The 24622-nt window shown below is 41.0% G+C and overlaps 1 protein-coding gene across 11 annotated transcripts in view; it reads right to left on the minus strand.

Annotated features, from left to right (window-relative positions):
- The window catches only part of sorbs2a (sorbin and SH3 domain containing 2a), a 69104-nt gene that overhangs the window by 10370 nt on the left and 34112 nt on the right, over positions 1 to 24622 (minus strand). For 2 of the 11 annotated variants that reach the window (XR_005443634.1, XR_005443635.1), the window contains 19 exons: positions 23571 to 23626; positions 21918 to 22007; positions 19677 to 19703; positions 19405 to 19529; positions 18484 to 19116; positions 17306 to 17731; positions 15211 to 15337; positions 14477 to 14652; positions 12274 to 12340; positions 11395 to 11445; positions 11079 to 11292; positions 10673 to 10787; positions 7806 to 7877; positions 6166 to 6222; positions 5401 to 5450; positions 4221 to 4396; positions 885 to 964; positions 524 to 621; positions 14 to 128 (listed from right to left, as the gene is read on the minus strand). Coding sequence is in view for 3 of the 11 variants with exons in the window: in XM_038713026.1 (XP_038568954.1) it covers positions 14 to 128; positions 524 to 621; positions 885 to 964; positions 2063 to 3898; positions 4221 to 4396; positions 5401 to 5450; positions 6166 to 6222; positions 7806 to 7877; positions 10673 to 10787; positions 11079 to 11292; positions 11395 to 11445; positions 12274 to 12340; positions 14477 to 14652; positions 15211 to 15337; positions 17306 to 17731; positions 18484 to 19116; positions 19405 to 19529; positions 19677 to 19703; positions 21918 to 22007; positions 23571 to 23580 (4545 nt within the window). In the remaining 8 variants the exon portion in view is untranslated. Of the gene's footprint in view, positions 1 to 13; positions 129 to 523; positions 622 to 884; positions 965 to 2062; positions 3899 to 4220; positions 4397 to 5400; positions 5451 to 6165; positions 6223 to 7805; positions 7878 to 10672; positions 10788 to 11078; positions 11293 to 11394; positions 11446 to 12273; positions 12341 to 14476; positions 14653 to 15210; positions 15338 to 17305; positions 17732 to 18483; positions 19117 to 19404; positions 19530 to 19676; positions 19704 to 21798; positions 23544 to 23570; positions 23627 to 24622 lie in introns of those variants that run through there. The other 9 variants (XM_038713026.1, XR_005443639.1, XR_005443638.1 and 6 more) reach the window with 9 other exon arrangements.

Here is a 24622-nt window from a genome sequence, read left to right on the forward strand (position 1 = left end):
GTTGCACACTTACTTCTACATATGACATGGGAAAAATCCCAACATGTCCATGGTGTTCTCCTTCATACCAGTTGTTATCTATCTGCCGGATGATGTTCACTGCATCACCCTTCTTAAAGGTCAGCTCCCTGCAACACATTCGTGTCATAAAAGTGCCAGCACACAGGTGTGCACATGACCTGACCAATTCAACCAGCAAAATTAATTTCGTGTAAGCAGCGTCAGCTACAGAACGTCAGCCACTGAAGCAAGATGAAATAAAATCGAGTGCAGCAGAAATCAGCTTTATTCATGCGTATATTCAAAGACTGCATAAAATAAATCAGTTAAAGCCATTCAAGTGTGGTGGTTAGATGGGACAATGAAGTTTCTTAGAAAGCAAACAAAACTTTATGCAAGAAATGCTAAATAATCTGACATCATAACATTGAATGCAATTAGTAGATGTGTTCATATGCAGTTAGATACTCATGCTTTAAAGCTTTTCTTCCTTGTGCTTGCACTGTGCATTTACTGTACTCACTTAGCTGTTTGTGCCTTAAAATCATAAATGGCTCTTGCAGGCTGTTTCTGATGGAGGAGAGAGAACAGAATAAGTTGTGTCATCTGTTTATGGGAGACCTAAGAGATGGAAGTGAGAGAACAAAAAGCCGGCAAGCATTACCAGGCAAAAATAAAATATAGCTCTTTAAAGTTTGTGAGAAAATATGTGGTACTGTGAAGCTAAGGACAAAAAAAGTAGGTGTTATTTCTCAATAAATTTTAAGAACAAAAAAGATTAACTATTTAGTGCTACTATTTAAGTGCACATTGGTGTCACAAATACTAGCTATTATTACACAAACAATAATAATAATATACTATTATTAGTTTCAATGTTGTACCTCTCTGTCAGGAGTAGGCCTTCTACTCTGGGGTGTTTGGCGTCCATCGATTGTGGAATAACACCTGGAGACATCCTGGTCTGTGATTAGCAGAGACATATGAAAAGGTCATGGGGGTTACACCACAGTAACCAAAATGACACATGCACGCTCACAATACAACAATGTGCTTTCGGGAAGTACCGAATGGTACACTGATGACGCCATTCCAACAGGTAAATGAGGGAATGAGAGCTCGGAGTCAAAAATAAGTGCGTTTTATTTCTATTTCATAGGAAAAAACAAGGAGATTGTGATAGAGACACAATATTACACATGCAATCCTACAAAATAGCTGAAACATGAAACAAGGGGAAGACAGCCGAAAAACACCATTTACAAACATAACCATACAAGCAAATGGATTGAGGGAATAAACGATTGTGGGATAATATGATGACTCCATGAATGCATGTGCAAAACAGACAAATAATACAACCAAAAAAACCAAAACACAAACAAACAATAGAAAAAACAACAGAGGAACATTCACACCAACCAGACTAATATAGCCTACTCAAATCTCAAATATTTCTTTACCTCAACTACGGAGAAACCCAGGCCTTTATTTGAGACAATCTCTTGTTTTATAAGCATATATTTATCACTTTTTAGTACTGTAAGAAGCCTCCCTTTTTTCTGAACTGCTCCTGTTTTAATTTGCTATTTCCAGTGAGGGTAGCAAAGTCACGTCTTACTTAACATTCTGTTGCTCTGATTCTGACAGACATGTTGTTCTACCACACTACGTTACTAGCAGACCATTAATGTGAAACATCAGCATTTAGTGTTTAGTTTCACTGACATTAGCTTAACACGGAACAAAAGAATGGCCATTATTTTAATACCAGTTTTTACTTGAGAATTTATTGTAAACAGGTCTTAGGTCTGAATGTTGATGTAGATATATTAAAAAGCACAGTAATGGATGTATCGGCTGAAAAATGACAGAAAAAGGGAAATGAGCCTAGGTGATACTGGAACAGACATTGAGGTAATGTATGTTGATGCATATTTGGAATGTGTATGCATGTATGTGTGTATGTTTATGTAGAAAAAAAATTATATGTAAGTATGACTGGCAACATGACAACATGCACATGTGCATATTTGAGGTATGATGTGTGTATTATCTCCACCTGAATAACAGAGACCATTTCCATTGCCCTGCACCTCTCCATATTCATTATTGTTTGAGGTGTGTGAGGGGTGTCCGTAACAGGCACTGATTGGTGACTGTAGCCGTGGTGACTGTAACCGTGGTGTGGAGGGATCCCCTCTATACGAGGCATACCCAGTTGGGCTCCCATCTGGGTATAAAGATGTAGAGGAGTGACCGCCGAGCCAACACCCCCTCCTCCCCCGCAAAGAGGAGCTTCGTTCAGGCACATTTGGGAGCAGTTCGGCCAGTATTCTCCTTAGGATGCTATCATCAGGTGCCCTAGTTCCTCTGTGGCCTCTCTCTGATTGAATGTGCTCATATATGTCTCTCAAGGCTGCATCTAGTGCTTCATAAATGGCCTGTTTGGACTTGGGTCTGCTACCTCGATCTCCGGCACCACTGCTTCTTCTAGAGGTAGGTGGTGAGCCCTTTTTCCTGCGGAAAGGCACTGGGCTGACCAGGAAGGCCAGTTTGGACATCGCTTGTTGAGATTGCGAGCTCTGGTTTTGGGAATGGCTGCTGCGGCTCTGATGTGAAGGTCTCTGGTGCTCCTGGCGTGCTCGTTCTCGCTCATGGCGAAGCATGGTTGTGAAACGAGTATAAGAGGCCGGGCAGCGGCCTTTACAGGTGCTGATGAGGTGCCGGTGTTGGTAGCCCTGGCTCTGGCCTAGACTTTGGTGACCAGGGTGGTGGTGATGATGGTGGAGGTGATGACGGAGGTGGTGGTGGTGGTGGAGGGTGGAGGAGCCGTACAAGCTCTCAGAGGAGGTTAGCGAGCAATGGTCAAAGTCACTCTCACTGCAAAATGAGGAACCCTCCACCTGGATGAAGTCACTGAGGTCTGACGCAACAGCGTCTTGTTCACTGTCAGAGAAGTCTGGGTTGGTTTGTGGGCCTTGGGGAACAGGAGGAGCGGGAAAGGACCTCCCGCGGCCGGGCTCTGGTCCAGCACGAGGTTGGCCCTCAGGTGGGCTACGAGGTCGATGCAAGTGTTCCATGGAGTGAGGTACTGTTCCACTGTTGCCGTTGTTATCTTCCTCAAGTAAAGATTCTATTGAAAAACGGCGTTTTGGAAAACTGGGTGTGCCACCACCACCACTGCTGGCTCGAGATGAGGACCCACCTGGTGTGGTAGTTCCTGAAGGCATCTCATTGTCACCCAAGTTGGGCATGGATTTAGACTTCTTAATAAGGCGCTCATATTCAGAAATGCGATTTGGCACCATATCGCGTGGCACCTCCATGCCCCAAGAGGGTGTCCAAGGAGAGAGGCGATGGCGATGCAGGTGAGGTTGGCGCTCTAGCTCCAGGATGCGAGCCCGGACCGAGCGTATTACTTCAGATGGGATGATCTGAGCTCGGTCAATCTGGTGCATCTTGCGATAGAGCTGGAGAAAGCCTGGTGAATCATGAGCCCGTCGCCGTTGGAGACGAGGCAATGAGCGAGTGGACGTGGATACAGTCGAACCTGAGGGATTCCCATCACAAACCAGTGACCCAGCACTTTCTGAGCGGGTGGCGTTGCGCCCGCCTGAGCCAGAATGCCCATCATTGAGTAAGTCATCACAGCTGCGTGACTTGAGCTTGCCAGTGGAGGGCGGTACTTCCTCCGCACTGCTCCATGTCTCGGGATCCTGGGATTCGGTCTGCCAACTGTTTTTAAAACAGACAGACTGCTTGGAAGAGGAGCTACCTTCCCGGCTGGCATCCTCATGGCAATGGACAGTGTCAGAGGGGTCAGGGGGCAGATAAGGGTGCTGATAAGGACCTGGGGAGGTCAAACTGTTTGAATACATGTTGCATGCGTCCCCACCTTTCAGTTGTCCAATATAGAGCAGCGTGGTGAAAGAGAAGAAGGAGGAAAGCATGTTAAGCAGAAAAAGCCAGCAAAAAGGTGTAAGCGCAGGGGAGAGGAATAAGAATAAGAAGAGAAAAGAAGGTGAAAAAAAAGTGAAATAAGTGATTTTATGTTTTTTTTTCTTTAGACTTCCACCAATACCAACCAAGGAAACTTATGACCACACCAGAGACATTATATTGTGAAAAACACAACAAATGACAACAAAGTACACACATAAGACAGAGAGAAAAAAATATCAAGTAAAAAGGAGTTGTATGTGTGTACGCGTGTGTACCTTTGGCTCTGGAGGGTGAGGATGGTGAGGAACGAATCATAGGCTTCTTTAGGCTACTACTGGGTCTGTAAGCATCCACTGGTTTAGGGGAAGTTGCAGCTCTACTCTGAGACTGAGCATTCGCTTGGGAACTGGATGGCTCAGACTTCCTTCTCTTCCTGTAGTCGCTGGCAGCACTGCAACACAGTCAGACATCAATGATGACTGCTTTCAGAGCAATACACTGGTTGATGCAGTTTGCAGATGGCAAATTGAATTTGAGGTACTATAAATGTCTTGTGAGTACATTCTATTTACTAAATTTCCTGAATCATCTGTATTGTACAAACACAGTATAGACCAAAGTATAATAAATAACCACCAAGTGAATAGTGCTTCACATCTCTAATCAACCTCTGTGATCTTTGTGAAAACAGTATAAAACATTTTTACTCTTTTCTAAACCTGTAAGTTTAATTCCAGGCAAATGAACTTCATATACACATATTGCTACAGATGGTCAAAAACCTTTTTTCCCCAATTCTGGGAATTTTCTAAGTTTAACTTAGCTGAAGGTTTCCATGGTTATTCATGGACTGAGACAACGTTACCATCCATGGAACTATTAATGCATTTTTAAGTACATCCTACAAAAAATCTGGCTATTATTCTTGTGCTCGAAAAGATGAGACAACGAGTTATGTTAACTTCTCTTATTCAAAATGTCTAAAAAGCCAATGGGCTTTCTATTGAGAACAAACAGACTCACTGTCACTAACATGCATTACACGGCCTATTCATCACATCCTATTTCTGCCCTTTCTGTTCACCGAGGAAAATGCGACTGAATAAGCAGGCCATTTGTGAAAAGGGAGTAGGACAAGGAGAGGGGGGAGGGGGGGGAGGGAAGGATAGGAGGTGAAGGGCAGAATCAATAGGTTGGGTGGGTTAATTTATTCTGGCTCAGCTAGTGAGAGGGAGATGCAAAGTGCCCTGCCTTTAGTGACAAAAGCAAATAAAGACTAACACTTATCCTTGCAAATCATCCTTAATAGCAGACAGAGAGTCTATTTGCACCAGAAGCGAGGCAATTTAGAGCAGTTCTGATTCTGTGCTGAATCACAACAAGGACCACTGCTGTTCAGAGGATGGGGGGAGGGAAGGAGGTGATGCAGGGGAAAATAAAAGAAACGGAGGTTACCTCGCAGGTCTCTCCGGAGGCTTGTCAGCAGGAGCGATGTGCAGGGAAGTCTGAAATAGGGGAGACAACAAAAGAGAAAAGTGAGCTCTGTAACAACAAAGACTCGAGGCAGAGCAGCTCACAATGCACAGCTTGCATGCGGTTGTTGCTGTGCCACACTCAAAGAGCTCCCTCAGCATAAGGTGCGATGAATGCTGGTTCCACATGGCACACCTGCCTGAGAAGACACCTACCAGTGTAAACAGTGAAGAGAAATTTCTGCTCTCTCTTGGGATGTTCTGGAGGACGATGGCAAAGGTGATATAGCAAAGGATGTTGTGAGCTGAGCTCAGGGGGCAAATGTTGCCCTGCAAAATCTGGCATGGATCAACTGGAATGGGTCTTACTGATAAAGAATGTTTGATATGCTTTCACAGCAAATGTCACACAATAATGTTGGGAAAAGATTTCCAGTGAATTCTATTTTGAGCTCTAAATCAAAAAATCTAGATCTTATAATAATAACCAATATTTTTACAAGAAATATTATAACCAGCACATGTTCATACAATGCCAAGGAAGAAGATGAATAGCATTTCAAAGCTATACGTTTTCACAGAGCAACATCATACTTGTGTTGATGAAATCACACTAAATTGGGCTACATTAAATTATACTCATTTTAGGCAATCATATGTTACATTTAACAATATAGATTTAGGTTCCTGTGATTGGTTAGGAATTGTGAGATTAACAACACTACTGGAACACAGAATGTGAGATTACCTCAATGCGCTGGCGAGCGGAGATGTCTGGATTATAATCCAGCCTTTTTTTAGGAGGCTTGAGCCCCAAGCAGCAACAGTGAGCAGGAGGAGGAGGAATAGGAAGAAGGTGAAAATGAGGTGAAGGAGGAGAAGCAGTGGTGACATCATGGGGAGAAACCAAAAAACAAGGAACATGTGGAGAGAGTGACACCCATTAGAGAATATGAGTAACCAGAGATGGACTAAGTCACAAACGTTGCACATGTGCTTTGCATGTACAATGCACACATGTGTACAAACTCAATACACACACACACACACACACTAAACATAACGTTCATTCATATCACATTCTGATATCATCTATTGATGCTTTATTCCTATGCTAATTGCAAAAAGCTTCCTTTAAACTACAGTATGTAACACATTAGGCCTATATCAACCTTTATACCACACACAAATACACGCAGAAATGTGCCCATGTACCACACACACATGCAAAGTATCAGAGCAAGCTGTAAAGCAAAAAGCAGAGTGAAGCACAAGCTGCAGTGTTGTGTTTATTAGAGAGTGCAATGAACTGCACTCTCAAATGCTGTGATTTAGTGCTGGTTTCCAAGTGCAGCTAATCTATTGTTCAGTCAAAACGTCGTGTGACTTGTCACCTCAATAAACACTCAAACACTGAACATATGAGATCCTGTCCCAGCTGGACCAGTCAGTGCATGTTGGGAAACCATCTATACTCTAAGGGCTTATTCGGTGATGTGAAGCATTCAAAATATTGCAGGTAGAAATCTCAGTCCACAGCCCAGCATGACTCTGGGAAGTCATGCCAGCACAAGATGTGACATTTTCACCTGAACATTTCGAATAAGCCCATCAAATCATCACATGATGTCATGCTGGCATGGACAGAGGCATGTTCTAAAGATAATTAGGGCAATTTGATCCCAGATCTGTGGCTAGAGGCAATCCCTGCTCTGAGCCACTAGGACATTATTACAACCTACATCCAGCAGAGGGCACTAAAGCATGTCGCTTAAAGATATGCAGAAAATTCCTCTACCAAAAGTGAAGATAAACAAAATGCTAGAAGAAATGAACAAATGATCAAATGAATAAATAAAAGGCTGATTCATTGATACACATGTTCAAGAGATGGTAAAGAAACTGCACATACTCAGACTGTTATGCAGAGCAAAATTATAATATTCATCATTAGGAAACTAATCTAGTGCATGTCAATGTTTTGATTGACTGTTCTGTGCAGTTCTAACAGCCTTAAAATCAGGTCATCTAGAGCATCTGGAGTACACTTTATTTTAACCTATTGTCCTGCTTAATTTGGGGCAAAATGCAATAATGAACCAACTGAAAATAAAATTTCAATGTAAAAGTCTGTGTGTGAACATATCAGTGCCTGCTAGCCACCAGATCAAAAAACCCAGCAACGCAGAGACATAAAACAGTCTGTCACAAGGGTGGGGAGGGTGGGGGGGGGAGGTCACAGCACCCAACAAGTACCACATGCCCAAACAACTAGCCCCACCCAGTCTATTGGTGGAGACATTTAAAAAATCATGGGTGGGGTGGAGAAAGTGGGTGTATGCCTAGGGCAGGGTTGTGGTTGAGGGAGTAGCTATGGCCCTGACTTACCGGCCGCCCAAACTCCAGCTCGGAAAAGAACTTATACCAAGGCTCGTTCTCTAAATCTATGTCATCATAGGTCTAGGGAAAGCATGACAGGGACAGAGAGAGGAGGTAGAAGAAAGACAGAAGAAAGGGAGTGTGGAAAGAAGTCACACACAAAGAGAGACATGGACCTCATGGTTAGGAATGGGCAAAGTGAGATGGGCACAAGATGAACCAGGATGAAGATTTAGACTGGCTCGTGGGGGCGAAAGCAGTGACGCAAAACACATATTCACTGAGAAATTAAAAACAAAAAAGGGTAACTTTTTTCTTCACTGCTTTAACTGGTTTAACAGTAATTCCAAAACTTTAGGGAATCCAAACTGTTTGCTAAGCAGTGTACAACAGTGCCATATTATCAGACAGTAATTAATCTAATATGCACAGTCCAACTCTTGTCACCACTGGGAACCAAAGAGGCAGACAATTTCCCCATTTAGACCCTTTTGAATTGATATTCATTAATTTCATATGCAGAAAAATGAATAGGGCTGCCTTACTCTAAGCCATAATACAGGTGACCGATAATGAAAATCAGCATGTTACAATGACCACCACACAGTCTTTCACTGAGTAATGTCAGAGTCTCACTAGTGGAATTCATTACATTTAAGAAGATGATGAAGGGGCACATATTGAAGAACTGTTTGGGAAAGACACGAGGGGTGATTTACATGTGTAAGTGTCACTTCTACACTGGTGGGAGGAGTATAGTATCAGTATCACCGTCAGCCAGCCAACTTACCCAAGTGCTACACACTGCCATAGTCTAACTAATGCTCATGTTAAGTGCTTGCTCAGAGAACAGGTAAAACACCAAGGGAGGACAGTGCTATAAAAGGCTAAACTGGCCAAGAGTGTTTGTATTAAGAGATGTGTGATAAACTGCCTAGCAGCTCATTAGAAATAAGAAAATTACCAAATTCTTCCCATTTAATCCTATTTACATCTTTTTAAATTGCTTTGTTTATCTTTTTAAGCCTGTCTTACTGCCTTCTTATGTCCTGTGTAAAGCACTGTGAATTACCTTGATGTCGAAAAGTTCTTCACATTTCTGTTATCTGCCACATTATCCCCTATCAGCACCCGTCATGTCACAACAATATATTACTAAGATGCTTTTAAAGGTGGATTTTTTTTAAATAAAAAATTTATTTAGGTTTCAGAACTGAGATGTATATTTGATGTAAAGGCTTGTCAGCTGCCATCCAATGTTGCATTTTGCTAAATGTTATTAGCGGAAACAAATACTGCCATTTTGCATGTATGCATGTAAATTATAGACAATTTGCCTTTAGGCAGCAGATGTTTATCTCTACTAATTTGATGGATTATAACACCCAGCTCTTCCTTTGATTTACAGAGATACATTTTCATACCCTATCTATCTGCAATAAACTGTGTCAGATGGGATGTAAGTATTTACATGCAACAAAATTAGGCATGTAAAGCAAAAACAATGGTTACCACTGTGTAGCTGTTAATCATCTACTTGTTTCTGTTGTAGGGTATGTTTAAACTCCAACAAGTACAGCTTTCTCCATTTTTATCTCCATTTACAAAGTTCAGTGTGAACTACAGTCAAGAGGCTTATTCATTTTACTGTTATTTTAACTGTAGAGATGATGCAGTGGTTTAATACTCTGCTCCCACATGGAAATGGAGTTTTCACACCAAATGAAACCCTGCAGGAAATGTTTTGTAGGTGTTGCGGTGTCACATCTCTCTAAAAAGAGAATTCTGCTTTGAGATAAATGACTCACATTGTAAAAAAACAGACGCCTGGGGCAGGGACTGACACAGACTGTAGACAGAAAGCAGAAACTAAAGAAATAGAGTACCAGAAAAACATTTTTGTTCGCTGTGACTCATAATTGTCCAAATGGACACCACCGAATAAGATGTGTTTGGGTGCCATTTATTACCTTGAAGAGTGCAGAAAAAAGCTTCTGAACAGACAACATATTTAGGGAGTCTCAGACAGCAGATTAGCCAGCGTGGGTTCACATCTACTCTCTTCAGCTTTCTCCTTTTATTGCCTTCTCAGGAACTGACTCATGCATTATTGCTCAGGGAAAGCTCTCTGCAGCCATCACATTAAACATCTGCAAAACCTTCCCAAAAACCTTTTCTTTTTAATGTTTCCACACATAATAGACTTATCATCTATAACACATTCTCCATTATCTTGTCCTCATCTCAGATACCTCATGTCTACTATTTTTTGCCCACACAGTAATTATCTCTGCTGTCTGCTTTGTCATTCACCCCACACAGAGTAAAGGCACAGTACAGTCACTATAGGATGTACTACTGAAAACCTTCGCTTTTTAACGCCCACACTGTGTCTGACAGTGAAAGAAGTCCAAGCAAAAGCCCATAATATGAAAATGTATTGACAACACAGTAATGTCTGCAAAAACTAGCAAGTAAGGAAGGTAAATGTGCCTGTGACTCTTCTCAATGTAGTTTTTTTTTTTTTTTATACTGTCACTCCATCTCTGCAGTGGGGTTCACTTAATGTTGTTTATTGTTACCTCATCAGACATTAACTTTTTAATTTAGCAGAGCAGCAACAGAATATATATTTCATTGAACAATTACAAGAATAGCTACAACAATAGCTTCACGTTCAGCATCATGTCTTCTAAATGTTATAAAGATCACATTTCATAGCCTGAGCTGATTCCATACTGCCTCCTACAGGCCTCACAGTTTAATCAAGGAAGTCAGTGAGGTGACGATGGCCACTAACTTGTCAGTGTGTTTTAACAGGAACATTTCAGAATTCATTATAATCAAATGAAATAATTTTTTTTACATATACTCACTGGTCTTTCATGCTCCAAAATAGAGGACTTCCCAGGCTCATACTCAAAAATACTCTTGGGCTCTGCGCGGTACTTTCGTGTGTCCACTTTCCTGTTGGGAGGACCCCATTCATTTCTGGTGCAAAAAAACAAAAGTTTCTTAAAAACAGATTCTTCTTAAAAAACATCCTGACTCTAAGTTAGTTAATTATTCAAGCACATAGTACATTTTTAAATTAACATAATTTAAGGTGGCTCAGAATTCATGTGAGCAAAAAAATATTAAAATAAATACTTAACCCATTCCATGTATTAGTTCACGTACATCACAGCGGGATTTCAATTTTGTGCTTGTACAATACTGATTGGCATTATTTCATAACTAATACAGAGTCATAAATGAAAGAGAGAAGACAAACTCTCTTACGCGTCAGGGGAGTCTTTCTCGCGGTCACTGTCTCTGGCCCTCAGTTGGAGGAGAGATGGCATGGGCGGAGGTGGTGGAGGTACAGGGGATGGCGAAGGTTCCCGAGGCCCCAGATGCCCCCCGTTGTCTGAGGGGCTTTTGGAGAGTGGCCTGTATGTATGCGTACGGGGAGCGGGGTGGGCCATGGTGGCGCTGGATGACAGGCTGTAGTCATCTGTTAAGGACAGGACAGAGGAGACATCAGAGGGAGACATAATGAGGCAGAGCAAACCAGAGAGGAGGAGACAACTTTTGTAATATTTAAAACATCTCTCACCATTGTTTATGACAGCATACGTTGCATTGTATGTGTCAGAGTAGTCATCATCTGTAGAAGAAAGGAACACAGACTGATATGCAATACATGCAATTCTCCGGGGTGAACTGCACCCTTAAAGTCAGGTACAAAGTAATTTCCAATAGTGACCATTTTTCACAGAGTCAGGAAGTATCAAAACCACCCAAGCAGCATAAAACACTTCTCCTTTGTTCTGCCACAAGCTCACCGTGTTTCAAACTATTGTTTTTCCAATATTTCTTTTTTTTAATTATAACAAGGGCGATCGCATCCCAGCGCAGCAGCATATCAGCCATATTTTGATTTAACTGTAGTATTTGATTCTGGCAGAATTCAAAGCTGCTGTTTTCTGCAAATGAGGAAACTTCACATGTTCTTGAGTATTTTCAATTCTACAAGGAGGTGACTCAAAAGATGCGATTGGAATATTGCTCGTGGGGACTCTCCAAGATGCATCATAAAATGTTTTCATTAAATAGTGTGTGTGTGTGTGTGTGTGTGTGTGTGTGTGTGTGTGTGTGTGCGTGCGTACGTACGTGTGTGCAGCCTGAGCAGTTATGAACAAACAAGCCTTGTACTGACTGTGTGATTCTGTGAAGCCTACAAAATTATAGAAGATTTCCCAGGACAGCTCAGTCTCTAATAGAGGTTTCTATCAATTCCTCCTGCTCTCAGACTCCATAGCTCTCATCTAATGAGTTATGGCTCATGAGTTTTTGATTTAACAATAATTGACATGCACAGACACAAAGATACACACTTGCATGCATGACCAATTCCGCTCATAATGTCTGATGATCAGATCACATAAAATAATGGGACATTTCTGCTGTTTAGTGTGTTTTGGTCCAGACTTACCTGCTTTGTGAACCTTGTGGATCTGTTTGAACATAGTTTTGTACCAATCCTTAGGCCTATCCACCGTCTGTGTAGAGAGAAATAATCATAAAGATTTATGTGCTGTGAAATGCAATATAAACTGCATAGCTGAAATTAGAATGTGGAAAGGGTTCCCGCTGTTTTATAGGAGTAGAGAAAAACACACAGCCTCTCAGATCCATATTTCCCTAACAGATAATTTAACTTTTGCTGAGACATGAATAAATTATTTATAAGATTCAGTCATATCATATTTAGAGTCATTCTCCATACCATGCTTTTAAGAAATGTTGATTAAGCTTGTTCAGTGAAAAAAATAGGATGACTTAAGAATGACCAAGTCTCCTTTTTTTCTTTTCAACGATAAATGATCATGTCATAAATCATTAGCATCAGGCTTTTTAACTTAATTCAAGGTAACTTCTCTTAATTTGTCTTATTAAGATATACAATCTATTTATCAGCTATATAACATGACTGTAAACTGAAAAGTGGATTGACATTGTCATCACCTGCACATCGAAGACATCTATTAAAGAGGCAGTGCAAAGAAAAATACATTTTCCAAGTAATCATGTGTTACTTATGTTATATGTGAAATATGTGTAAAAAGTAAACATTTTTTAAGTATGTTTATATCAAAATGCCTCTCCTTTCTTTTTCTGTAAAACAATGAAATGTTTTTGATTACTCATCTTAAACATGGGGAAGTATACATTTATCCAATCAAATGTGATTTGGGGCAACAAGCCACACCTATTAATCCATACATGTCTATTAGCTCTTGGGTTGTAGTAGGAAGTAGAGCAATGTCATAGTAGGATATGTGTTTGGATATCAGTTGGGGAAGAGTTTGTTTACTTTTCCAAATAATGTGGCTGAAGTTTTAATTAATTAATTTTTCCCTGCTCCTCCTCCTGATCTAAGAATCAGGTGATGGAGGTGTCCTATGGCAACCCAGTCAAACCTGAAGGATTTGATTTAAATCCCTCTTGTCTTTATACCTTGTGTACATATCCTTTTTCGCTGGGAAATAGGTCACATTACAGAAGATAAAGACGCTCTTCCTTCGGTTTCACTGTGACGTCAAGAGAAAAATATATGTTGCATTCAATCACTGCATATTGTACAGTGTGGTATATTTTTTGTGTTCTTCGGCCAGTCTGACGTTTTCCCTGCTTACTAACAAAGAAGTGAAAAAAAAAACACGATGCTTATTCATCATTCAAAAGATCTAATTGTGTGTAAAGTTGATATTTCAGCTTTCAGACATCCTCCATGTTGCCACAAAAGCCAAACATATAGCCAAAACAGCAAAACAAATGCATAACAGTGTTATCAGTAACTTGATAAAGTACTATGGCGTTTAGAGAAATTGATTTCAGCAGGTTTTGTTTCGCAGCACAGAGGATAAAGAAGCCATGTTGCTACAAAACTAAAGTGGGAGCTTTTGATGCTTTGCGTGCAAAATCCAGGAGAAACCCTGGTATGTGTGTCTTTGTGTATGTAGTATGGACAACAGCCACTTCAAAAAAGAGCTATCAAATGGCAGAGAGACTTAATCCTCTCTTTATTCAGTAGCACTAAACACTGTGTCTGGACTCTGGTCAGAGAAGAGGTAGTTTGGCTCCACAGTGAAGGAGTGTGTGTGACCGAGCATGTAGCAGTGGCACGGCCAATTACCACTTCACTCTCCACGGTTACTAAAAGAAGTGCCCACAAAAATGTTTTTCTGCTCACAACAAAAAGCATCTGTTTTTTCAGTAACTTTCTATTGCTCACTCATCAACATGTCTGCCTTTAAACACTGCTGTTGAAGAAATGTATAGCTGAGTGAAGTGTTAATATATGAAATGCCTTAGAGAAAACACACAGTCACAGGCTTTAGCACTGCAAGGTCCTCGCTGCTTACTTGACAAAGACCTCGTCTGAGCTCATCTTTTTAACTAGCACACAGAGGGAGAGTAAAAGAAACACTGAGAGATGGGGGAGTGAGACAGGAAGGGCTTTTAATATGGGTGAAAAGCTGCTGACAGCTGAAAGTAATTCCCTCTCATGAGCCTGATCACATATCAAGACAACAGAAATGGGCCAAGAGATACTCCAGTGCAACACTACAGTACCTAACTGAGCCAGTCTGAAGCTAACCAAAGTGTTTAGCTCTGTGTATGTTTGACCTCACCGTGCGGATGGCAATAGGGATGCCAGACTCGTCCACGGGGCCGATGCCTTCATAATGAGGGGCTTTAATTACGGACACCCTTTTCTCTTCTTCTGAGAAGCGGGCAATGGGCACCGTGCTGCTGACGCTGGTGTGGCCCGACACCACAGACTCTCTGGTAACTGACTCGCTACCCTCTAGATATAAGGAGGAAGAGGAGAGAAAAGAGAGACACACTGTCAGTTGAACTTACTAATAATGATCAGAAATAGAACAGAAATCCATGTTCAGGCACCAACACCAGCTGAACAAGCAAACACTAAATCATCCTAAGACTAACTGCTTTTTTGTATGCTTCAAGATCATGGTAGTAGTACAAGAACAACCATTCTATTTCTCACCATTTTGTAGTGATGATTTTCTTACTGTGCTCCACAACTGAATGGTTCTGTCTTCTACTAATGGGTGTACACATATCATATCCTGGCATTCATCAGTTCTTAAAAGTACTTAGCAGGTTTTATAAATATGATATGCAACCAAGACCGGTTTAATGCTTTTTCTTTGTTGTAGGTTCTTAGGGAGAGCAGGATGTTCTGAAGCAAATATGTAATGTACTTGTCAAAGCATCATGACTTCCCTAATCATGCATGTGGATGATTTTCTTATAGTGAGCAGAGATATTTTCAAAAGATTGTTATAAAAAATGTGGTGTCCTTGGCTCAAATAAAAAGAAAAAAAGATCAGGGACTCACCTGAACTCCTGCTCTGTCTCTGGAGCCCAGTGTGGAGTGAGGCGGGGGGAGGAGGATAGGACGGGGGAGAGAGGGGCCTCTGCGGATGGCTAGTGCTTCCGTTCATAGTTTGAGAGAGGACCTGGCCCTAGGAGTGACCCACAAGCCAGAAACGGAGATAATTAGCCGACACTAATCTCAAATGTCAGCAAAATGTACAAATTCGAATTTACCATTTACTATAGTGGAGAATGTTCTTGTTCTGCCCTACATGACCAGATAACTAAAGAGTGTAATGGTAAAAAACAAGAGAATTATTCATTTATTAAAATCCATTATTAGTCATCATATTGCTATCAGCGATTTAAAGGGGTAGAGGAACCTAGTATGGAAAGTAATGTACATGTAGACAGATACTGGGGCTGTTGTGATTCATAGGATTAGCTGAATCTGAAGGGACTGTACAACGTAATAACAGTTAGTGAGGGAAAGGAAGGGGCACTTAACGAATCACTTCACTTCAAAACAGACAGAAGAGATTAAAACAGTGACGGTAAACAAATATAACTTTTCCAGATTCACAAACATTTCATTATGGATTAGTTTTGACATAAACAAGACAATGGACATGATAAAGTTACAATGGGAGGCTCTTCTGAAGAATGCTCTCCCATTCAATATGACACGGGAACATGTGATTTCATCTGACAAAGGATAAAAACAGTATTTTAATTTAAAGGCCTGTGTGTTCAGATCAAAGACTCTAAAACCATGATGATAGCTCTAAAACCAATGACTACTGTACCTAGCAAAAGGAAATTCCACATTATTTACATGAAAGCAACCCACAAACACTGTGTTGACAACACGTTTCAGCCGTGTTTATTCAGTCGTCCCTCTCATGTATCTGATGGAACAGATACGCTTCTATTTTAAACAATCCAGCTGTCTAAAGGCCACGTAACAGCTTGCATATTGCACCATCGACGTGTAACTGTATATTTTATGCTTCGAGTCTACTTCTTTCCGTTTTATGCTCATTGGGCTATGAGTGCTGCTAAAACATGGGTGACCTAGACTCAGTACCATGCCTGAACGCATCCAGCAGAGACAAAGACAAAGCAGTGAAGCTGGTGCTCTGCTAACCTTCTGCTCTTGCTACGCCTCCTGTGTAGACACAATGTTAGTCCTACATCTTCCTTGTGTAGTTCTAAAAGTAAAGTGGATAATTCAATGACCGTGACTGCTGTTACTGTGATTATAATGCCAGAGCTAATAATCCCAGACCAAGTGTTTGAAGCTGGCCATTAGAACATGGCTCCAGTCTGGACCAGTGAATAACTGGCCACTGTCTCAAATTTTCAAAAGTTTCAAAAGTCTGGTTGCTCTTGTGAACGGCTCTTCCCTGGGTTGGAGAAGCAACCATGAAAATCAGAACCTTTGTAGGTGGGACAGAATGTATGGTTGGAGTTAAAAGTGACAACTGCACCTTTAATTGACGGGAAACTAGGAAAATATTTTTACAACTGGAAAAACAAGGTCAACATGGAAATTTATGCCATAATCCAGAGATGTACTATTCTTTCTCAGCGTCCCTTACATTGATTCCCCGGACAATATAATGAACTGACAGGAAACATAGCTACAATCCTCATGCATATTACATTATTACACCCTCCTATTACCCCTGGACACGTTTAGTCTTTAAAGATACCAGTAACCTGCAGCCAACTGTTTCCAACTTCACCCTGCAACAACTTCTCTGAAAAACGGTTTTATCTGATCATACATGTTTGATAAGAACTGGCCTTTAAGAGACAGTATGATTGCATTGGATTGCAAAAGAAAAGGCATAACAAAAAGAAACAAAGACAAACACACTTAGAGTTCTAATGAGTACAGACACATTAACATAATAAGGGAACATAGTGGGCTGAATTAAATGCTCGATCTGAGAGGTGGGTTGTAGTTGATGGTTAGTAAAAGGTAAAAAATCGGTAGTAATAACACATTTTGTGAAGGTTTGGTTCAGCCATCCAAATGAGTTGGGAGAGGGAGGGGACCATTTGTTTTTGGTAATGATGGTGTTACAGCAGTGACTTGTTGGGATAATTACGTTAGTGACAGTGGCTGCTGCCGCAGTGGAGGCCACAGAGGTTGTTAGCACATCATCAGGGCCAGCAGTGGAAGTGTAGGTAGAGACATGGCTGAGGGTGGGCGACGGCGTGGGTGAGGCGCCAGGTGAGTCCAGGCTACAGATCTGCAGCTCGTCCAGCAGACCCGCTGTGGATGACGAGTAGTGGCTGAGAGCTGACACCGTCACGGGGGAAGCCGAGGGTGATACGCAGCCAAAGATGCTCGCACTGGTGACTGTGGTAAAGCTCGGCCCACTGACTGCGCCAGCTGTGCTGCCAGCTCCACTAGGAACATACGGGGTGGGCGATAGAGTCTTGGGCATTAAGCCTGACAGGTAGTCGAGTGATTCTGAGCTGTGGTAGCGATAAGGGGAGTGCTGTGCTGTGTGGTCGGGGGAGGGAGGTCCCTGGTGTTGGAGGGAGAAGGAGTTGATTGGGGAAGGAGGAAAGGAGGAGAGTGCTTAGTGATATCACTCATTAGCCACACTGTCACAAAGGATGTGTGGAAGTAACATATGAGCCTAACAGAAGGTGAAAAGCTGTTGTGAAACCACACTGAAGTGTAATGAGGCTGCAGCATCATCTTCTGAAACATGACTAATGCTGTGAATCGACGAGGCTCTGTTAGTTCAAACTCTGTGGAAGGCAGCAAATAAAGTACACAGACAGTTACAGTGTTAAAAAAAATAAATGAAACAGTTGTGTGTTGCACATATAGTATGAGCTCACACATTTGAAGAACCAATTAGTTTGGTTGGTTGGATGGCAGCACCAAGACTAACAAACTAAAGGGCAACACACATAAGCAGCATATGACGTGCATTATGTTTTCTATGTAAAGCCAAACACGAGTGGCTTCAAGGAACACCACTGTCAGAATTCCCAGTGTTCGTGTGCATCACAACACCAGAAAAACAAAGCAATTTAATCACTTTTGTGCCACAGAATTTGGCACATCCCGGCTACAGTACCTTGACTACTTCTTCTATTTGTATGGTGTGTTCATGGTGTGCCACGGTGTGCCAGTGTGTTACCCTTTATTCACTCTTGATGTCACCAAGATAAAAACGCAGGGATGTTGTATTATAGTGACCTTAAAATGAACACAATCATTGCTTTTTTTTTGGTATATTGTTAGAATATGTAGTCAGTTATGTACCAACAGTTCTGCAGCAGAGGGTCTTGGTGGAACTGCAGGAGGAGCCTTCGGTATCTCCACCTGGGATGGAGCTGGACTTGGGCTTTCATTTGGGGCTTGATCTGGGACCTTGAGTTCCACTGTGTTGTTTGTAGGCTCTCGATGTTTTATATTCTCAGGACCCAAGTATACAGAAAGTGTGGCTGCATGTGTTAGGGGCTGAGACATGGTGGGATACCTTTGTGGAGGTGGGGAAGTGCATGGAGGGGGTTGGGGGTCAAGGCAAGAGTTGAGGTGAGCTGGGGGGTCAGCGATGGTAACAGGGGTTAATTTGAGGGAAGATACCTTACGCTCCTGGGCCTGTGTATTAGTGGTGGAAGATCCACTAGAGTTGCTAACATAACTTGGGACAGTGGACTGATGTGCCTGTTGGACTGGGTTTGTACTTGTCTCTGAGTAGGAGTAAGAAGATGCACTACTAATAGTGTAGGACTCTTTTAAAACAGTTTTCTCATTCTGAGTGAACGTTAGCATTCCAGGGCTAAAATCATTAGCCAGGGCAATGAGGGAGCTGTAGTCTGGTGGATTAGTGCCAGTGGGCGATAAGTGGAAACTCTCTCTCCTGGGGGGTGGCAATGGCACGTGATTGATATCCTGATTGGCCAATTAGAATGCAACAGCCAAAAGAAGTTCAAGCAACAACAACAAAAATCATCAGTGGAAAGCTTTTATACAATCATCAAGTTGTTCCAAAGACATAATATAGCATAGTTCTGTGTTAATTATCCATAATTATGGTGGTTTGTGGTATGATTAAGAATACCAATTTTCTTATACCTTTACAAGCCAAACACAATTTTTTAAATTAAAATCTAAATATAACTAAAAAAGAAAAAATGGAAAATGTCAACATCTGTGAGTGTGGTGTGCGAGACATTTTACCGGTGTTGGGGATTTTTTGTCCTGTAGGTTGGGCCTGACGCTGCGGAAGCCTTTGGCAGCAAGAGATGAGCTGCTGGCGTCTCCATTCTTGAGGCCATCTGTTGCACTGCGTGACCGCCAAGAATCTGAAGAAAAATAATAATATTAACATCACACACTGCTTTGGGTTTTGAATAAGTTTCCTTTCTCTTATTGGGTGTTTCAAAGCTTCTATTGTCACGTGCAATGTCAAGATTCTCCACCTCAAGTCACCAAAAGAAACAGAGACTTACCCAAGTCTGATGAGTGAGAATCACTCCCTGGGGAAGAGAGAAGACACAACAATAATCAGTGATATGACTCAATGTGTGATCACATTCATCCCTGCTACAAATCTCAATACTAATGCATAAGATTACATCTAAGTAGACATCATCTCACAAAATGCTTGTTGGAATGATTTGTATGACAGAGACTTGGTGATGGGGTTAAAGGAGTTAACACAGGGCTGAAAAGACACAGACCGAAGAGGAAAAAGCACAGAACAGAACAATTCTTAAGGACTGCATGACTTATCCTGACGTGTTACACAATATCGCCAGCTTTTAGCATTCACAAGAACTCTCTGAATTAGCAACCACTTTCTTATAAGTCTGCAACCACATGATCCACGTGATCACGATGAACAACTGCTACTGCTTCTAATACTAATGCTAGTGATGCTTATGGTTATTAGTACCAGATAGTACCATTACCAGATAATGTAGTTTTACTGTGAACCTTTGAAGATGGAAACAAGAAAGCCACACTAATTCATTGGGCAAACTAACAATTGGTTAGCATTCAAGGTTCAAGATGCTGTTGCCAAAGACATATACACATTTCTAAAGACAAAACTCTCACAGCATTACCAGCATAAATGAATGATATAGCAATAGATTATTTGTATGAAAGTGGGCTTACTTCAGAAGGTTGCTCTTTATATACAGTGGGTACACCTCTATAGATTATTAACAGATTCTGACTCTGATACAGAAATAAGCACAGAGTGTGTGGTCTTAATGGCCATTTCAGGTGGCTTCATGCCGTTTCTTTTCAGTTAGACTCAGAGTTTAAAATGATTAATATAAAAAAGCCTAGATATTTAGAAAGCTTTTGGGGGCTTGTGCAGCTTGCCCACAAGCCCCCAAATATATGTTGGCAAGTGCAAGTTAGCACAAGCCACAATAGCCACATTTATGGGAAATACACCCATTGAAACTGAATCGAAGGTTTAAACCAGAAGTATCGGACAGCTGCGGATGTGGACTACTTCTGTTAACTACTATCTGGAGTCAGCTTTGCGGACTCGTTGCACACATGCACAGGAGATTGGTTGGTGCCCTGGTAGCGTAGTGGGTCACAAAAAACGGGAGGCACACGGATGTCCGCACAGAGCCTACGCGTACACCCCGTGATGACGATTTTTTCGTACTCGTGGAAGCGGAAAGTATAATACTTGCTTTATGCTCTAGTTGCTGAAGGGTGGTTTGATCAGAACTACTCCTTCTATATCTGAACAGCATCTCAGTTTCACACAGTGTCCTACTATTGTTTAATTAAGCTGACAGTGCTAGAATGTCTACATGGGTGCAGCTGTTAACCTGGATGCTGAAAATGTTCAGGCACAAACACTGCTCTTTCAGCAGAGGAAAGGGACAGGCAGCTTGTAGCCTCTGGAAGCTGAGAAAATACTTTACCTTTAGGTCTTCCCTAATCTCTCTAAGGTTTAATTAAGTGTGACAAAAATAAGTAGCAATTTTAGAACAAGGGAGCTTATACATACAGCAGATCTGTTGTATGTTTGCTTACATGAAACTGAAACACTGATCAGGAAGAATAAAGCAGAGTGGTGCCATTTAGTCAACATAAGTCAACACAGCAAGCCCATTCAAGGGCATTTCCACATTCTCCAAGAGCTCAGGGTCAAGGGAGCTGTGCCATGTCTAAACAATCAATGTTGACTGAGGAGAAAGAGTAAGGAAAAACAGTGATTCAAAAACTGTAAGACAACAGGAAGAGTAGAATAAACTACCCATAAAGAGGGGGAAATGGTATGAAGCAGTGTGAGAGCATGATATATGAGAGCTGCCAAAAGGAAGGAAAGATATCAACAACAGGGGAGGTGCAGTATGACATATGACTGATTTAGTAGGCAAAAACAAGACCAAGACGGAAGAGACTAAACAAAAGGAAACAAAAGAATTGTACAATGAACTGATTAGAAAAAAATGTAATCCCGCATTCCAAAAATTTCTTAAGCATACTGAGTCAGCCGCAGCCTATTTAAAAGTATTTCAAATATGCTAAAGCCACATCAGGTTGATAAAGCCTAAACATGGCTCTGAAGAACAACAAGGCACATTTTAGACTTACCTCACGCTTTGACCGTTTAGTCCAGTCAGTACCTGAAGTTGCCTGCTGGAATTTTGCTACTTATTTAGCTCTTCTTGTTGAAACATGTTGATTTATAGTGTGTTTGTGAGTGTTAGTACCTGTGCCTAGATTTGGTGAGCTCTGGACCCTCTTCATGGGAGAGAGTATGAGTGACAAGCCCACACTTTTGCGAGCGAATCCTCCGCTATCTGAGAAATCATAGCCAGGCAGGTGGTCATACAAGCAGAAGCAGCAGCGCACATGCACATGCATATATATACACACAAAGACACGAATACACACACACGAATACACACACACGAATACACACACACACACACACACACACACACACACACACACAGGTGTATGGAGTCAGATCAATCAATATTAATGGATGCACAGAGAAGGATTCACACATTTATTTTGGGATTTATATACATAAAAAAAAACCACTCTTCCCAGAAGAATATTTTTCACTGCAGGCAAAAATATTTGTAAACCTTATTTTTTAATTGACTTTGTTGAATTCGTCTGTGTACATTCATTTATACTGAGACTGATCTAGCTCCGTACAAATGAGCTCAGGCAGAAACATAACGCAAACAAATGGAGGCAAAGCACGTGCATTTAAACAGCCTGATCTTTACTGCATGAGCTCAGGATATGCAGTGAAAGTGGTGTACAGAACAATTACAAAGTGTAATTGTAAAGTAGAGGTTTGAAGACGCTGCATGGCATTAGCTTACATTAGCCTAACTTTTCAGTCAGACACAGTTTGCTTATGACAACAGGAAGTGTCATGACTTTGATAAGAATAATGTGATGCATTTACATAACATGGGGGACATTTGTTAATAGTGGAGAAATAAAGTGTCAATATCGTATAAAATTTCTAATAACAAATATCCTAAAAACTCTGTTTACCGGTCTGCTGAAATACTTATGAAACACCTCTAACTTAATGTAGTAAAATGCCTACACTCATTTTTAGTAAAACAACAAGCTGTAGTTCTTCTGTAAGGCAATCTTGTTTTGTTTCTCCGTCAAATAATTTTGTATTATTCTTTCTTATTTCTTGTCTTTCAACACATGACAAAGAAAATCTGTATTGTAAACGCAGGCGAACAACTAAGAGTCAGGCTACCACTGGCAGCCACACAGAGTGGTGGTGTGTGGTGTGTAGAGAAGGCACAAAGATGGATTACTCATCATTGATTGTGCGGCTGAAATACTCACTTCAGCTTTGGATGACTTCCAAGTTTAGGACAGAGTCTTGCAAATGTATTGAAGGAGGAATACGTCACTGTGGTTAAAAGCAACAAAGCTACTATACTTGATGCCTTCAGTCACAATAACCCAGGCCCAAAATGGACCAACACCAATGTGGTGAAACAGAGTCAGGGATAAAACCATAGTCTCATGACTGCGGTAGCGGAAAACTAGCACACATACCGGCTTTTAAATAGGTAGGCGGTTTGAAATGTAGAAATATAAGTTTCCACATTTACACAAGTATAAAATGTAAACAATAGATTCATGCTTATTTAATCTGTACTGTGAAATACAAGATACACTGCAAAAATGAAAACATAATAATGGACATGGACGATGATGATGGATGATTCCCCACCAGACATGAACATGTCATACAGTGTGTGTGTGTGTGTGTGTGTGTGTGTGTGTGTGTGTGTGTGTGTGTGTGTGTGTGTGTGTGTGCGCAAGCGAGAGAGAGTATTTGTGTGTGTACACACACGCGTATACTTTTATACCTGTATTCATATTGAAGAGCACTTCTTACTGATCTACTGCAGGGGGACACACCTTCCTGGAAAAAAAACAAAGTTTTCAGACAAACAAATAATATAAATAATCCCAAATAACAATGAATATTTTCTAGAACAGCTGATTCACCCTCTAAAACAGAGCAAAAGTTACTGTCCTTTCAAGTGATTTACATCTACAAAATTATCTTAATGAGACTGCTACAAAAAAACACATTATATTATGACAGTTATTGCAATTACAGACGCAACACTGTTTTGTGTAAAACTCTTTCATATTGAATCTCAAACATAAGCAATTATTTTAGAAATCCATTTATTTTGGAAAGTTGCCCGTTTCCTGCAGCCCACTAGTTCATTAGATTTTCTTTGATTCAAATAACGCCACCTAAAGAGCTAAAACCTCTGTGCAGGGAAACTCTGGACAGATTAATGATGTTTAGGAGTAGGTCTGCTGTGAGCTGACATATTGCAACTGACTGCAAGTCAGCTCAATTTTAAACTCTTTTCACACATTGAATTTTCCAATATTCAGAAAACCTATGGGCTGAAATATCGACCCCCTGGACATGAAATATGACAAACCTAGTAATGAACTCAATCATTAACTGCACTTGTGATTTTCCAGGAAATATAAGGTTTAATTAGCCTGATTTCAGACCTTGGAACTACCAACCACATCTCGGATTTGTTCACTGATTCATGTGAAGTTATCTGAAATGTCTATTCAGTCTGCTTATCAGGCTAAGGTGGCACAAATCTCTGGTTGACTATCAACATAAGGTGTGCCTGCCCTCCTGCCCAAAATGTGCCAGGATAGGCTTTAGCAACACTGAATGGGACAGAAGGATTAGAATATGGATACATGGATAATGTGGCATTGATATGAATGACCAACGGATACTGATCAAAATGATTAGGAATGCTTAAAATCTTATAGGTATAACTTTTAAACTGCTGAATGGACATCTAACAGGTAAAATGGGTGTCTTGTTTTTAAATAAGTGTTTTTTATGTGAACAGAAATGTACTGTGCTGAA

Source organism: Micropterus salmoides, unplaced genomic scaffold (genome assembly GCF_014851395.1).
Source record: "Micropterus salmoides isolate LMB-PRFRI ecotype aquatic unplaced genomic scaffold, ASM1485139v1 Ms_hic_scaffold_12, whole genome shotgun sequence".
NCBI lineage: Eukaryota > Metazoa > Chordata > Actinopteri > Centrarchiformes > Centrarchidae > Micropterus > Micropterus salmoides.